Below are 17,015 nucleotides of genomic sequence, written 5' to 3' on the forward strand. Positions count from 1 at the left end.
TTGCTTTTAGGTGAGGTGGCTGAAGAGGTATGTGGAAGGGAAAGAGGACGGCCCCTCTGTGGGTAGGCCGGGATGCTGCTGGGTGCGGCTGCACAGAAGCCATGCCAAAGGAGCCACCCTGAGATTTCCTGCAAGAAGAACCTTGGAGAAAAGGGAAATGACTGGAGTTACAGCTGCTGCAGGGCCCCTGGCAGTGGGGACCTACAGAGGCCCTGGAGTTCTTGGTAGACCAGATCCAAGGATGGAGAAGGCAGGACCCATGCTCTGCACCCGAGGGGACCCAGCCAGATGGGAAGGGACAGCCCCTTCACATCAAATCCAAGAGTCGAGGGCTGGAGGCAAGCACCCGAGAACAGCTGAGAAGCACCCACTTTGTTGAAAACCAAACCTCAGGGCATCTGTGACTCACCATCGCTTGGTGACCAGGTGCCAAGGCACTGCTGGTACATTGGCTTGAAAATGGAGGCCAGGATGGGAGTGTGGGGTCAGCACGAGTGAAGACCAGAGGCCCTCCCTGCTCCAGCCGAGCAGAGGAAGGTCCCTGCACTGACTCTGGGGGCAGAGTGCGGAGCAGCCCCAGGTGGTCCTGGGGGTGCCCAGGCTCTCTGTTCCCACAGCGCAGTGTCTGTCCAGCATCCCTACAGGACTGTGCTGGGATGTGGTCCTTGTGTCCTCTTGTAGCTGGGCAGTATCTGTGACTGCTCAGCTATCTCACTCAGACAACAGGAGGTGAGTGGACTTGGCTTTGAACTCTGAGCCATGTGGTCACTCCCAGCCCCCACTTCCCTGCTGCAGACATTGGCCACGTTCTCACGGCTCTGAGGAACAGGGGTGGCAGTCCCATGCTGTGCCTCACAGAGGCTATCTGTGGCCATACTCAGACAGACTCCCAAGGATCCCGGGATCCTGGATTCTCCTGGCAGGAGTGCAGCACCCACCACATCAACGGGAGCAGTGCTCCAAGGAGGCTCTACAGCCACCCATGGGGCCAGGGCCCATTCTCTGCAGCCCCCGGAGCCAGCTCAGGACCAGGGTATGAGGCCCACACAGGCAGGGGTGGGGACTGCTCTGCATGGGAGTCCCCAGTCCCTAGCAGAAGCCAGCATTTCTTGTTGCCTTCCCAGGCCCCTGCCAGGGACAGGCCCAGCCTGGGAACAGGAGCTACAGTACTCAAGGATCCTCGGCATGGCTGGCCGCCAGGTGTTCACTCCACCTGCTCCACAGCCCTGGGGTGCTGAGTTGCAGCCTGGGTGGCTGACCCAGGTCACTTTCTCCTCCAGAGGAAGAAGGATGGCCCAACCCTGCCCCAGATCCACTGTGGACACAGAGAGCGGTCTCTGCCTCCCACCTTCTGTTGGCTAGTGCCACGGTGAGGACCTGGGGCAGAGAAGCCATGACCCTGAGAACTGCATTCTGGCTTTTGGCAGCCTGTGGAGCTGGGAATGAGGCCCTGTCTGATCCAGGAGACTGGCTATGAAGACTGAAATGTCAAGCCACATACAGGATCCGGGCCTCTGGTTCTAGGTGGGGACTCTCCTGAGGCTACAGGGCGTGTGTCTCTGATGCCCCTTGACTCCGAGCTTCAGCTGGTCTGCATGAGTTTTGCCATGGCGCACCTGCTGGGTGTTGGGGGAGGTACAGGAGGTGGGGCTGTACTCTGGGTGATTCCCACCCGACCTGGTCCATCCCATGGTCTTGCTGAGGCCTTGGGCTGGGCCTCTAAGAGGGGACCAGTGCAAGGCAGGGTCAAGTGCCCTGGGGAGCTGCATCCCTGCTCCCCCTCTCCTCCCTCTGCAGTGTCAAGACGCACATCTCCTGCTTTCCTGCAGCTTCCCTAACCAGTTTGTCCCCAGGAGGAGTCACACCTGACCCTCCCAGTACAAACAACTCTGAGTTTTGCTTATTTCTTACATTTAATGGGAGCCAGCTAGGGGTCTGGCACATTGGATGGGAAACCCCAACCCAGCCAGTTTGGGGGCTTCTTCCGTCAGGTTATCTAAGAATTCTTGGGGACTTCTGCAGACCCCAACCCATGCCCTAGTGGCCCACTCTGTGGTAGGTGGAGCCTCTCTTTCCCTCCCCACCTCTCCAGGGCTGCCTATCTTGGGTCTCAGCCACAGCCTATGTCCTTCCTGTGATCATTCTTAGCTGTGGGGAACCTCTCCAAGGTCCTCAAGGGTGGGGGCCCTCACAGCCTCTCCATGACCATCTTCTCCCCTCCCTTGGCTGCCCAGCACCTACCCTCAGAGAAGACAGGATCCATGGGCTCAGGCCTCCACCCTGTAGCCCAGCCGGGTGGTAAGCCACATTCCTCTTCCATCTCCCCCAGCCCGCGTTTTCCTCTCCTGAGAGTCTTGGTTAGTCATCCAGGAAGAGCCAAAAATGCTCCCTTGGGCTGAGGTCTCAGGCTTCGGCTGCCTGTGCCCTGTCCTCAGGTGGGGACTGTAGGGGCGGGCTCTCTCAGCAGCTCTCCACTGCCTTCAGCCTCTGCAGTGCTCCTGCTGCAGGGGATCCTCCCAGCTGCGGCTCGGGGGCAGGCACTCAGGGAACCCTCAATATAGCCCCAGGGGTAGGGGCCTGAGGTCAGTTTCTTGTTCCAAGGGACTGGGTCAGGTGCCAGGATCCTTTGCTGAGCAGGTGGTGTGGCAAGCCAGGGCAGGGTGTCCCCGCCAGCGCCCAGCCAGTGTGGACCCCAGAGCGTGGAGGGCACTGCTGAATGTGTGAGGGGGCTTGTTCATTCCTCCATGGCGCAGAGATGCCCCTCCCCTCCTTAGATAGTGTTTACCCCCCCCTTGCAGAAGGCATTAATTTGTCCAGATCGTACCTGAGAGGTGACGAGATGGGGTTCCAAGCCAGGTGGCTGGCCCAGCCCAGCCCTAGAACCTGGGAGGCTCACTCGGCCCTCAAGGCCAGTCCCCACCCCTGCCCTTCTGCTCCACACCTGTGCACCCCTCGTGGCCACCCACATGTCACCTCTTCTGAGGACATGCCATCCAAAAAAATTTTAAAAAGCTTCTCCCAGCTCAGATGCCCTCTCAGCAAGGGGAGGAGAGAAAGAAAACAGCTTTATTGGAGGATGAGCATGAAGCCAGGGGTGATGTGCATCCTGAGTGGCCCTGGGGACGCTGGAGGCAGAAAGCTTACCCATGATGACCCATGGCTAGTCCTTAAGTCAGGTCGAAGGCACCTGCTACCTGAGATTCCCCCCACATTCTCCTGGTGACGGGGGACCTTTCTGTGTTCACCTCTGTCTCTGTGAGAGGAGGAGTTTTGATGACTTGGAGCCAGGGCCAGGTAAGCACCTACCTGCCACACGACCAGAGGGTGCTCTTCCTGGTGTTCAGGTCCACAGAGGTGGTTCTGGGGCCTGGAGAAAGACATGTTGGGGCCATAAAACGGCAAAAGGCCCCCGGGGTCTCAGAAGGGTTCACATATGCACCCGGCCCTCAGGATCCAGCCCTTCCTCCTCTGTGGATTTGACCAATGGCAGACAAAGACTCTAGAAAAAAACGTTGCTGTGGCCTGCGTGCTGAGCAGCGCGGGCCTTTCTGTTTCTTCATCCCCGGGCAACTCAGCCCAGCAGCTACGTGCCAGGGTCGGAGTCTCTGGAGGTGATTTAAGATCCATGGAGGACGTGCGTGGGTTCTACGCAAATCCTATGCTTTTCCTTAGAGGCCCTTGAGCATCCTGGGCTTTGGTGTTTGTGGGCATCCTGGAAGGCCAGACTTACCCCAGGCCAAAAAGAGTCCAAGAGAAGTCACCTGGCATGAAAAGCTTAAGGGGTGCACAAAGGAGAACTGGTATTTCCACCGAGGGATGGCTTTGTTGCCATGAGATGAAGCAAACCTGATGAGTGTTCTAAAGTAAATGCTCAAGAAAAGGGAGGGAGAAGCCCCCTCCTATCTTTACTGGGAGAATTAAGCTCTCAGTTTCTCACTGTCCTCACAGCGCTCGGCCTGCCTGGCCTCCTCCCGCAGGGCTGGCTGCCCTGTTCCTGCCTCTGTAAACCTGAGGGCTGGATCCTCACCATTTGTCAGGCCAGTCACCTCCCTAGCTCTGAAGACCTCAGCACCCACCAGTGCCTCAGAGACACCAGAGTCCCCCGAGCGCCTGTCTACATACAGCCTGGAGCCACGCTTGAGTGCCCCTTGGCCAGCCACACCCAGCCACTTCATTCCCATGGGGCTGTGGCCTGAGGATGGCTCCCTGGGGACTCTGTCACCCCTGTCCTGGCAGCAGCTCATCATTCCTCCTGCATCTCTGAGCCTCGCTCCCTCTCCCACCTCTGGGCTCCCAAAGGGCCCCTCTGTTTTGCCCTGTGGTCCTAGTCGCACCCATGCCTGTTGTAGCTCCCAGGCCAGTTTGGGAGTCAGACCTGCATCTGAGTCCTGATTCTTCTTCATTCCAGCCCTCTGTGGGGCCTGGACAGCTCCTCCACCCTCCCAAGTCCCTCTTCCACCATCTGGAAAAGGGTCATATTGATGCCACCCAGTAAGTCACCCAGCTGGTCACCAGCATTGTGCTGGTGAGGCAGAGAAGGACCCCCAGGCAGCATCGACTTCCTGTCCCTTCTGCCTAGCAGATTTCAAGTCCTTCATAAGTAGGGCACCGAGGGAGGGGGCTTCATCCATTCTGGGGTAAAGTCTTGAGCCTCACTTGCTACTGAGAATCTGTGACACTCTTGTGGTCCTACTAGGACATCTTACTTTTCTCTTTGTGCTGGAGGTTGGGCATTTCATCCCAGGTGGTTTTTCGGACTCTGTTGCTCTGGTGAGTCTGGCTGGGGACATGTAAAGCGAGAGGCTTTCATTCATATTGGATGAGCTGGTGGAGAGAGACCCATCACTGTCTCATGAATAATCCACCTGTTCTTGCCCTCCTCAAAGGACACTTTCCTGAAGGATGTTTCCAAAGTCACTGAGCCGCCTTGAACTCTCCATAAAGTCCACGTTGCAAACTCACTTAATGTTATGAAATCTTGATCCGTGAAGTATTTATGGGATGGAGCCCACAGCTCAGGGACGAACTGAAAAGAGTTTCCGCTATGTCATCAGAGCTCCCAGCAGTGATGCGTTGGATGTCACGCACGTGGATGTGAAGATCGACACATGCTGGATATTCCGGGACCTGGAGGAGAGTGGTGAAGCACAGGGGTGCCTTCCAGAAGAAGTGGCCGGGACCCCAGAGGTGGACACGGGGATGCTCAGGAAGCAGCTGGAATCTTCAGAGCAGAAGCCCGTGGCAGCTGTGGACACGCACGTAATGTTGGAGTCCAGGCTGAGGAGCAGGTGGGTATGCATCGTGAGCTCTTGTGTGTTTGGCAAATCCTAGGACATCACAGGCGTATCACCATGGCACATTACACCATCTCTCCAGCTGAGGAGTGGTGCACACCCTAAGTGCACACCCTGCCTGTGTGGGCATCTGCCTCCCTCCTCCTGCCCTCCCTGTGCTCCACTCTGCAGCTGCATAGGTCCTGCCTTCTCACCTGGGCTTCCATCCCAATCCAGCCAGGGAGAGGCGCCTCAAGGGAGTGAGGAAGAGGGGCTGGGGGCTTTTCCTCTCTTCTGTTCCAGCTGCGGCTGTAACAGGTTCTCTGTTCCCTCCGTGGCCCCAACGCTGCTGGGGCCTGACTGGCTCCTGGGCCCTGATCCTTGCTCCCCAGCCCCAGGGGCAGATTGGCTCCAGAGCTGCCAACCTGGGCTGCCTGGCAAGGGTCCGGCCCTCTGTCTGTCCCTCATCTTTGCCTCAGGAACTCCACACGGGTTTCTCTCTGGCTGAACTCCTTGGTGGGGGCCCTTTCCCTAAAGGGGCTGCCATGGCCCTGGGTGTGGACATTTGAAGCCAGGTCTTTCTTCAAAGCTCAGGCTTCTGATCACCCATTTCTTCTTCTGTCACGGGAAAAGACCTGTCTCTGAAGAAGAGTCCCAGGAGTTCCCAGAGGGAAGGGGTTCCACTCAGGACTGGGGGGCGCTTGGCATATGTGATGGACAAGAACTTCAGCACACACCAGGCTGGCGTGGTCAGAGGTTTATCTGGGAAGCAGACACACATTCAAGGAGAATGTGGGCTGTCTCCACAGTGAGAAGCCCCGTCTCGGGCGGGGGCCCCAGTGTCTGTGGAGGAGCCGTAGTCAGGGGCCCAACTGGAGGTGGGCCAGGGGAGGCTGCGGGGGGACAATTTTGTACCACTGTAGCCTGTGTGTGCATTTCCCTCAGCCAGGGCACAGGCCAAGGGCACGTGGCTGCAGTTACAGCTGCTCCCCAGCACTGCCACGTCTCCGTGGCTCATGGACGCTTCCTTTGAGACTCAGGATACCTTAGTTTCGTTCCCCTCCTTCTCTTCCCTTTCCTCCTTCCTTCCCTCCCTTCCACACTGGGGATGGAAGCCAGGGCCTTGCAAGCTAGGCAAGTGCTGTGCTGAAGTGCCCCAGCCTCCTGAGGACTTCTGGACACCCGGCCAGCAGAATGAGGCCACGCCTTCTCAGAAGGGAGCCCAGAGTAGACATGCAGTGCGGCTGTGGCCGGATCCCTAACCAAGGCTGCCTGGTGCCTTGGCCTGTGGTGGTACTTCCATAGTTTTGTTTCTTGCCTTTGTTTCAAGTTATTAATTGTGTATTTAAATATAATTTACTGTTTTTCTTCTGGGTAAACCATTCAAACAAGCTGGACACGGTGGCACATACCTCTAATTCCAGCTACTGGGGAGGCTGAGGCAGGAGGATTGCAAGTTTGAGGACATCCTGGACAACTTATCAAAACCCTATCTCAAAATAAACAATAAAAAAGGCCTGGGAGTGTAGTTCAATGGTAGAGCACCCCTAGACTCAATTCCTAGTGCTTCAAAACACAAAGCCAAAAAATGTTTCACATGAAGACATTCACAAATGTTCCCCATGTAATCGCCCGTTCACTGCCACCCTGCAGCCTGAAGAACTGGAGACAGGCGGTCAGCTGGGTCAGTTTTCTTGGGCTGCTGTAACAAAGCGCTGCAGGCTGGGGGCTTAGAAAATGATTTCCCCACATTTCTGGAAGCAGCAGTGTGAGGTCAAGTGCTGCTTCTTCCCGTAGCCTCTCTCCTAGGCTTGCAGGTGTGCGGTCGCCGAGGTGTCCCTCTGTGTCTCAATCTCTTTTGATAAGAACATAGTCAGATTGGATTTGATGACTCCACTCTACAACTTCCTTTTAACTTAATTATGGTGGTACAGGCCCTGTCCCCAAATACAGTGGCATTCTGAGGTCCTGGGAGTTAGGACTTTGAAAGTGAATTTTGAGGAGGACATACCATCACTCATAACTCTGGTCCTGGGGTTGAGCCCTGGGGAAGACAGGGTGCCGGCCAGAGGCCCTGTCAGTGTAGCCCACGTGAGCTGCATTCACATCTTGGAGGTCACCCACCAGAGGAGGATGGACACAGTTCCTCCACATGAGGGGGAGAGCATGAGAGCCCCAGGGACACTGTGGGTGTGGGAGAGGAGAGGCCTCAGCAGCTGGGCCTGGGATGAGGCCATCCTGGAGGGGGTGTCCTTGACCGTCCCATGAGGGAGAGGGGCTTGTGTCCTCTGGTCTCTTTAAGGACAGGGTTCCCATCTTGCAGAAGAGGGGCAGAGGTACAAAGGCTGGGTGTGTGGCAGGGGTGAGGAGCAACAGCCCTTGCTCTCCCTCCAGGGACCCTCTTGGCCTCCTGGGCCGCAGGTGCCTGGAAGGTATCATCTCCCTCTTTGGATGGAAAAACTGGGGCTGAGGGGACAAAGCTCATCATCCATGGTTTGAAGCATGATTCCAAACTCAGATTTCAGGCCAAATACCTTAGAGGTGTAGTCTAGCTGGGATCAGCAAATAGTTGGCAGCATGCATTGGATTCATTTCCACAAAATAGGATCTTAAAGTCTTTATAATAACACAACAGCACTGTGGGAAATTTGAGAAAGAAATCCCTGCTCTGTCTTCATGGCGTGAGCACTTTTGTGTAATTGTTTCCAATCTAGATGCCAAGGATGAAGGACAGTGAGGACCTTATTGAGCTCTGGCTTGACATCAGCCACTGTCCGTCCTAGGCAGGATGAGCCTGGCCAGTCCTTAGGACAGTACTGAAAATGAGGCTCTGGTGTTGTTCTTATCCATAGATGGGGAAACTGCAGCTGGTTAGTTAGGTAACTTACCCAGGCCGCTCCCAGCCATGCAGGGTGGTGGGACTTAGCCAGGCAGTCAGGATGTCCCCTCGGCTGCAATGAGCCAGTGCATTCTGCTGTGTGACAGAACCTTCTAGTTTCACTGCATTCTTTGCAGCACTGTCTACCAATATTTTTAAAAACTTGTTGGTTTAACCAGTGAAAAACATGCCATTGTCCGTTTCTTTCATGCCTGAAAACAGAATTTACTGGCCTAGACTCTATAATGCTGTGTGACCTTGACCTTGGACAAGCTACCTTGTAAGTGTCCTGTGGCTGCCATAACAAATGACCATAAACTCCGTGGCTTAAGACAGCACATACTGATTGTCCTCCAGTTCTGGAGGTGAGAAGCTGGAAATGAGCTCAGGTGCATCAAGCTAGGGTGCCAGCAGGGCCCTGCTCCCCCAGAGGCTGTGGGGAAACGGCTCCTTCCTTGCTCATCTTCAAGCCCCCAGTGTAGCTTCTGTGGTCACCTAGCTTTCTTCCCTGAAGTCCGCTCTCCCCGTGCCTCCCTCTGACAAGGACATAGTCAGGGCCACCTGGATAAACAGGGAGGCTCTCCTGTCTCACATGTGTGCCTTGGCCTAATGGCACCTGCAGCCTCTTTTGCACTTCAAGGGTTTTGTCTTGGGTCCCAGGGACCAGGCTTGGGTGAATCTGGGGCTGAGTCATCCTGCCTCAGGGAGACCATCTTCTGCTTGGTTTAGGAATAGGGAGAGGGTCAGAATGCAACATTCTCACGTTTCATGGGGCAGGCTGCCTTCTTTCCCCCTCAGCTCTCACTGCCTTTCATTAGCAATCAGCAGCCACCAGCCTGACCCCGACTGATTAACTGTGGGGGGGGGAGGCATTCAGGCCAAAAGGGCCTTGACTATAATCTTCTCCTTAAGGCCCAAGTGCTGGAGTAGGAGAGGGGACTCTTGGACTTATTGTTAATAATGCATCATTTTATTAAACCTTCCAGCAACCATGTGAGCAGGATAGAATTACCTCTGTTTTACAGATAAAGTAGGGTCGTGGTGGTGAACACACCCAGTTCAGGGCTGCTGAATGGCAGAACCAGGAGGCAGGGCTGGTCTTCACCCAGGGGAGCAGAGTCTTTCCTGGATGAGGTCAGCAGTGTGGACTCGGTAACGGAGCGAGGATGCAGAGCTTGCTGGTGGAGGCCTCCGTGTGCATGGAGGTTTTCTATCCTAGAAGCCTCCGGCCTCTGCAGTGCCTCTGACAGGAGCGGCCCCCCTGTGGGCCTCACTGTGGGCCCAGGAGCAGCAGCGGGCACTGCAGGGGGAGCTGGTCAGCCAGGTGACTTTCCCTTCCTCTTTCTCTTTAATGTTCTCCCCATCCTGTGGGCTACAGACCTGGGGTCAGGCTCACGCCCAGGCCCGGTGCTGCTTTGCTGGTGACACAGCCTCCGGATGACCTAAAACCACTGCATGGCTCAGCTGCTCCTGTTGGTTAAGCTGCTTCCTGCTTCTCACTTAGAAGTGGACATTATACAGAGATGGAAATTCTTTTATTCCAGAGCTTTTTCTGAATGTCAATCATTCCCTAGAAAGACTCATAAGAACATGGCTTGGATGCAAGCAACACAGCACAGGCCTGAAAGCATGAATTTACTAGATGGCCTAGACTTTATAATGCTGTGTGACCTTAAACAAGCTACCTGATCCCTCTGAGCCTCAGTTTCCCCATGTGTGAAGTCAGGGGAACATTATCCCCTTCAGGATGTTCATTTTGGGAGGATGAATTGAAGCCACCCAGATAAACTCCTGCCAGTCACTTTTGGTATCTCCCCAGTATGGGGTGAGAGTCCTGATGGAGGGTACTTCACTATTCAAATGATGTCTTTCAAGTATTGTAGGTAGTCCTAAACAAGGTGTGTATGAAAGATTTAAATGTGTAATTTTGTTAGAACATCAAATTGGCCAATGATAAGGAAACTAAGGTGTCTGTGGAGACTTAGGCTAAGCTGCTCCACGCTGAGCGGGTACCTCCTGCTTCCAATGCCACAGGATTCAGGCACTGGAGGTGTCACAGAGGAAGCTGCTCCAGGAGGTGGACCGGCTACGTGCCTGCGTGGTCCAGGAAAGAAGCACCTCACTGTGGGCCCAGGAGCAGCTGCGGGCACTGCAGGAGGAGCTGGTCAGCCAGGTGAGTTTCTCTTCCTCTTTCTGATGCTTGTTCCAGCCAAGCTGAGGGAACGCAGGGCCACTACAGTTGGAAATACCAACAAGCATGCGTGTGCAAGGGGTGTGTTGTTTTGCATATTTTTTGATTCATACCAATGTGAATGTATCAAGGGCAGGTGAACCAGGTGTTCTCAGTGAGAAGCCATCAGGAAAGTGGAGAGGCACTGGTGCAGCCACTAACAGAGCTTAGTGGGGGTGGGAAGGTAACTTCTAAGCACACTGGGTCCTCAAAGAGCCAGGGAGACCTCCGCCCAGAGGAGGGTCGCCCTGCACTCTGGTCCTTAGGGGCAGAGTGGAGCCTCTTCTCCCTGGTTCAGAACACCAGCCCAGGGGAGTTTCTACTGTAAGGGACAGGAAAGTTGTGGGGGACCCCACCACCTGGGGTGTGATTTCTCTCTGAAAAGTACTATAATGGGGTCTTTGAGCTATGCCCCCTGGACATTAGGACCCCTGGCACAGCCCTGTAGTCCAGATGTGCACAGTGTGATGAGTGACAGAGGCCCGTGGGGAGCAGGATTGGAGGAACCCATGGTTTCCTCAGGAGGATGCTAAGCCCTTTCCTGCCATGTCCCTTATTTACTGCTATCTCATGTGGTATGCATGTGCGGAGGACAGACCTGTCACAAAACCCCATGTCCAGATGAGAGGCAGAAGTTCAGGGTGATTCCCAGGAATCATTTTGCATACAAAGAGGCCTCATTTCTGTAGTGACCTGCAGTCACTCTGAAGCTGTCAAAGGCTCACCCACTCAGGCCATGGAGCCCTGTCCACCCAGCAGCAGGCAACCCTGATTACAGAATTCCCACCCTCGGGAACTCCAGTTTTTACCTAGCCTCTCACCCCTGTCCCAGGTGTTCTCTTCCCCTTTCCATCTTCTGGCTTAGGCTGCCAGCTCTTCCACTCCTTTGCTTGGATTCATTCTTGAAATCAGGAAAGGACTCTCAGTATGTGAGGTGGTTGCACCCCAGTCCATCTCGCAGCATTGGGTGGGGCAGAGGGGAGGTGCAAGGACAGACAGGCATGTTCTCTGGACAAGCAGGAGGTGGGAAGGAGAAGGAGCAGAACTAGAGTCAGGTAGGAGGCTGACGGTGTGTTCCAGGCCTGGCTGCTGCATCTTAGCTGTGTGATATTAAGCAAATCAATCTGAATGTCCCATGGGGCTAGTGACAGTCCCACTAGGTGAGCATTTACAACAAGGAACAGTAGCTGTGGCATGGTGGTTTGGGGCCAGCTGACCCTGGCTGGACCAGGCATGGGCCAGTTTGGGTGTTGGGAGATGGGGAGCTCAGGGTGGTTGTGGGGTGGAAGTGTCCACACCCAAGTGCTCTGGCAACAGCTGTTTGCAAGGTGCTGTGGGGGTGTCCACCCAGAACAGTTCCAGCTGAACAGTTTTAGCCTCCCTCCAGAGGCACCTGCCTCTCTAGCCCACTGCGCTTCTCTTGGAATGACTTGGGGAGCTCTCAGGGGTGCAGGACCCAGATTAGGATGGCGTCCGCTTGACCAAAAAATTCAGTAATCCAGATAATATTTTGACGCATTATTTTAATGCAAGGAATTAATGCGAAAACAAAAAAGAAAAAAGAACGCTTCATTGTGCATAAAATATGGAAAATCCTTGCCCAGGCAGGATCAAGGGTGAGCAATGGTGATCTTGGGGCTTCCTGACGCCTCATCATCGCCAACTTATAGGTCCGGCAAGAGGAGAGTGTTGCTTGGCGGCAGCGGCAGCAGCTGCGACGGCTGAGGGGGCAGCTGCGGCGCAGGGATGAGGCACTAGGGCTGCAGGCTGCGGCCCTGGAGCATTGCCGGAGGATCCAGCGGTGCCAACTGGGTCTGGTGCGGGATCAGGAGCGCATCCTGCGGGCGCAGGTGCAGCGGTTGGAGAGGGATGTGCGGCACCTCTGTCGCGCCGCGGGCCTCCTGCTGGCTCAGCGGGGCAATGAGGCCCCCGCGCCAGTCTCTCCAGTCTCTGGCAAACCCAGGCTGCTGGTCCCCGCTGATCCCCGCAAAGCCCCGGAGGCAGCCGCGGAGCTGCGCGCCCTGCAGCAGAGGGCAGAGCTCAGCGAGCATGAGCGGGAAGAGGCGGTCCGTCGGCTGCGGGAACAGCGCGCCACCGAGCGCCTGCTCCGCGGGCAGCTGGAGGAGCTGCGCTGCTGCATCTACGGGCTGCAGCTGTCCGAGATTGGCCTGCAGGGCCAGGTGGAGGAGCTCGCCCAGCAAAACCAGAGCCTGCGGGAGGAGCTGGGAGCCCAGGCCCCCGCTGGTGGCTCTAGCCTGGTAAGTGGGCACAACGCAGGGCCGGACTGATTGTTCTATTTTCTCAGACTTTCCCATGCAGGCTCTTGGTCAAGGCACTGGCCCATTCATTCCCCCGTGTCCACTGTACACACCTGTCCAAACCAGCCAGCCCAGCTGTCCATCCATCCTTCACTATTTCCATTCACTTACTTGCCTCCAACCACAGACCTCACCCACCCATCCATCACCACGTTTGCCTCACCACCCACCTGTGTGCCTGCTTGTCTCTCTGTCACCATCTACCCACTCTGGCCCGTGGCCATTCATCCTGCAGCATCTTCCTGACTTTCCTGCCTCTGCCTAGCTATCCTTCCACCCATCCACACAGCTGCCCACTCACTCACTGGCCAGTTGCTGGTTTATGCATCTTTCCAGTCCATTGAGCTGCTGTGGGGGGACACCGTGGGCAGGTGGCTGATAGGTGATACCCAGAACAATGACTCCTCAGTTCTGGAGGCTGGGGAGAGCAAGGTCCAGGTGCCACAGGTTCAGCATCAGGTCCTGGTCCAGAGATGGCATCTTCCACACATCCTCACATGGTGGGAGGGGTGTGGCTCTCTGGGGTCTCCATGACCTAATTGCCTCCCAGCACCATCAACGTGGTGATCTCAACATTCGACTTTTGGAGTGAAACCGTCTTCAGGCCCCAGCAGCATCCCCCTGAGTGTCCACCGTGCACTGTCATTTCCATGTTCTCTCGCCACCTTCTTGTCCATCTGTCCACTCATCCAGCTGCTTGCCAGAACAGTGGCCTGCCACTCTGCACCCCTCCTGGTCTCTTCCCCCATCCATTCACCTTTTCTTCCAGCATTTAATAGGTCCGTGCTGTGTGAGGCCCCCGCGCATGAAGAGGTCCCCACCATGTAGCACTATGTCACTCTCATGTGCTCTTAGTCTCTCCTGACCCAGTCCTTTCCCCCAAACCAATCACCCCTCCTTCTTTTATTCCAGAATCAAGGTGACAGTGGTTCCTGGTGGCAGCTCTGTATGAACATCCCTTTTCCCCTTCCTGGACTGTGAGCTCCTGGAGGGCAGAGTCTGGGTTTGCTGGTCTTTGTGATCCCAGACCCCAGCAACGGCACGCAGGAGGCCCCGGGACAAAGCACATGGGGTTGGGTCTCTTTCCAGCTCTCCTGAGTCACTGGGTGAACTTGGGCAAGCTTCTTAAGCTCGGGAGGGCAGGCTGGACACTTATTTATTCATTTGAGTGACGGAAAAATGAACACATACCTTCCATGTCCTTCTGGGCTTCGACAACTGCTGGGCATTCTCAAAAGCACTCCTTTCTTTCCTGCTCAGGAGAACAGGACAGGAAGTCTTAGGATCCTTGTTCTGAGAATGAGGAAGCCCAGGCTCAGAGAAGTAGCATCTGTCTCACCTGTTGCTATGCAGCTACTAAGGGATAGAACTGGAATTGGATCCAAATCTGACTGAGCTCAAAGTGCATGGCTCCTCCTGCACCAGCCGCCTCCCTGGGGAGGAAGCCTTAGCTCTGCTCCCTCAAAAGGTCTGGCCCCCTTCTCCAGCGGGTCAGTGTGTACAACCTTAGCTCTAGGAGGGTTGCTCATTAAAAAACCAAATGTATCTTTTCACGGGAACCTGAAATTCTCTGCATTTCTTCTGGATGGTGACGTGTACCTTGCCCAGATCACTTGTCATGCTGTGGTCTGCAGTCATCGTCTGCCTTCTCAGCACTTCATCTTCCTCTTGTCCCTCATGTACATTTCCTGCTCATTCTTCCCTGTTATGCTTATCAGATGAAAGAAAAAGTGTGCATTTAACATTGGACCTGGCTGTTTGGAAAATAAATCATGCAAAGATGGAAATTGTCATTTAGAATCTTTCTGTAATTTTCATGACTTAGGCATTGGCTTATGTCCTTACTCCCCCTCCCTCCATTCATCCTGTACACAGTGACTTGCTGTTTCTTCCAAGTAGTTCATTGAGAGAAAGTGGTACCTGAAATCTTAGCAGGTATCTGTTCGTGATTTGTCCATTTGGGGGTCTCTCCTTTAATCCTGAGCAGGGCTTTGTGGGCCAGGGGCTTTCCCCCACTACCTAGAGGGAGAAATAGGCCTGGGTGGGTAAGTGACTTGGCCACAGGCTCCAGCAACTAAGCCTCATGGTCAGCAGGGAGCAGGGCCAGTCCAGAGCGGGACTCCAGCTGCTGCCAGAGCTTGTCCTTGAGGGGCTTGGATGGCCAGACTGGCTCAGTTCTCTGTCATCCACTCGCGAGCCCCTTGCCAGAGTGATCTCTCTATGTTCCACACTTTCTCTTTGGAATGTCCTGATGCCCCAGGGGGCTGCACTGGAGGCTGGGTGCAAAGTCCAGAGTCTCTTGAAAATTCCCTGAGCTGCCCCTAAGGTGCAGCTGGCCAGGCCTGTGTGTGCACTACAGAAGCCTGTCACCAGCCGAGCAGCAGAGGGAGCAGGGCTGCTGGGTGGGAGCCCCTGGAAATCAAGCTCTGCAGTGAGCGAGATGCCCCTGAGGGATGCCCCTGAGGCAGGTGGGAACCCCAGAGGAGGGGCAGTGGGGATTCAGTGCAGCCGAGGCTCCTGGGGCCAGTTTCCAAGCTTCCTGGCCTCAGTTCTCCTAGTGTGTGGGTCAGATGCCACGTCCCCTGGAGTGGTGCCCAGGTTGCATCCGGGAGGGTCAGGGAAAGCTCTTAGCCAAGTGCCCAGCACACAGCGAGCGATCTGTCCAGTTTCAGCGCCCATCATCCACACCATGCTCAGCCCACCTCTGCCTGGCTGGTGCTCCCCTGCGGGCCGTGGGCTGGGACCACCTGAATGCCCACCTTGCGGAACTCTTGGCTTTTATTTGCTTTCCCTGAGGGCTGTTCCTTGACAGGAGGTTGGAGGTGAGTGTGATCTGTCTGTGGATCTGCTGGAGGCTGGTGGAAGAGCAGGTGACAGGCCCTGGGGAGCACGGGCCTCTGGCCACCAGCTCCCACATCACAGCAGCCTGTGCATGGACGAAGGGACAGAGAAAGCAGCTGTGGCTTTCAGGGAAGAGCCACCTGGTTGTTGGAGCTGGGAGGTCAGACAGGGAGGGCACTGGCCACCTGTCCCTCACTTCATCCTAAGGTGCCCCTGCCAGGCAGGGGTTCCCACGCCCTCCTCTCAGACAGGTCCTGCCCACACTGACTCGGCTGAGGGGCGACGGCCTGGGTTTAATTCCAGTCCCTGCCTTTCCCTTCGCATCCACCAGCCTCCCCACGGGGGTTTTCCCAGGGCAGCTTTTCCTGCTCCTGTGACTGAGAACAGCCCTCTGCATGGGTGGGGGTGGCTCTGGCTACAGGTTTGGCTTACAAGACCACTGGGAGGAAGAGAAGCAGGAGGAAGGCCTGGGACAGCAGGGCATGGCCAGGAGGCCAGCAAGAGGCCCCAGAGGGCTCCAGGGCAGGCGAGGCACCCCTGCCGGGTGGGGCTGCTGCTGCAGGTGGGGGCTGTCTGTTTATCTGTTTTGTCATGGCTTGAGTGACATTTCCTGGAGTGCTTGTCTCACTTCTGGAGGAGGTGGCTCTCATGTCCCTTGCTGATGAGAGGATGCAGCCCCAGGTGACCAACTTCTTTCTACAGCCAGGTGGTGACATGTCCCAAGGGCCTCTGCCTGGCGGGGCTCTGTTGGCAGAGGCCGAGTGGACCCAGGCTGGGTCCTGTAGCCTTCCGGCCTTGTGGGTGACAAGTCACCTCACCTCTTAGTTCTGATTACCTCGAGGACAGGAAGATCTTAGATGTGTCACTCAGAGTAGCAGGCATGAGCTTATCAGAAGGGATGGGAAAGGGGAAAAGGGGACACTTTCAAGGGAGACAGTGGGTCCTCTCAGAGAGGAGAGGGACAGCAGGGGTGCCTCCTTATTGGGGTCCCAGGGAAGTTTCCAGAGAGGCCTGCCCAGATCCACCTCCTGACTCTTGACTGACAGCAATGACATCAGACTTTCAAGTGCCCACCGCCATGACCTCTCTAGGTCACTTTGGCCCAACTTCCTCTTGTTCCTGTCACCCTGCTGACCGGTTGTAACTGGAACCTTTCTTACAGGGTTATGTTGGCCATGACCCTTGGTTTACTCAACTTTCTTGCTGCTGTGACTAAAAGACCCTCCAGAACAACTGTAGAGGAGGAAGTGTTTGTTAGCGGGCTCCCAGCCAATAAACCTCTCAGAGGTCTCAGTCAATGGACAGCAGGCTCCACTCCTCGGGGCTCGGGGGAGGCTGGACATCACGGCAGGAGAGTATGGCAGAGGGAAGTGGCTCACATGGTGATCAGAGGGCAGAGAGAGAGATCCACTGGGCAGATACCAAATACATGCCCCAAAGCCACACCCGCAATGACCCACCTCCTCCAGCCACAC

General features: G+C 55.7%; 1 protein-coding gene across 1 annotated transcript in view; it reads left to right on the forward strand.

The window, feature by feature from the left end:
• The first annotated feature begins 5,001 nt into the window (after positions 1-5,001).
• C8H4orf50 (chromosome 8 C4orf50 homolog) overlaps positions 5,002-17,015 on the forward strand; it is a 45,118-nt gene continuing 33,104 nt past the window's right edge. Inside the window, exons 1-3 of the mRNA XM_077110200.1 lie at positions 5,002-5,288; positions 10,186-10,324; positions 12,052-12,639. Of these exons, the coding sequence (XP_076966315.1) occupies positions 5,002-5,288; positions 10,186-10,324; positions 12,052-12,639 (1,014 nt within the window). The remainder of the gene's footprint in view (positions 5,289-10,185; positions 10,325-12,051; positions 12,640-17,015) is intronic.

The sequence above is a fragment of the Callospermophilus lateralis genome, chromosome 8, assembly GCF_048772815.1.
Source record: "Callospermophilus lateralis isolate mCalLat2 chromosome 8, mCalLat2.hap1, whole genome shotgun sequence".
Taxonomy (NCBI): Eukaryota; Metazoa; Chordata; class Mammalia; order Rodentia; family Sciuridae; genus Callospermophilus; species Callospermophilus lateralis.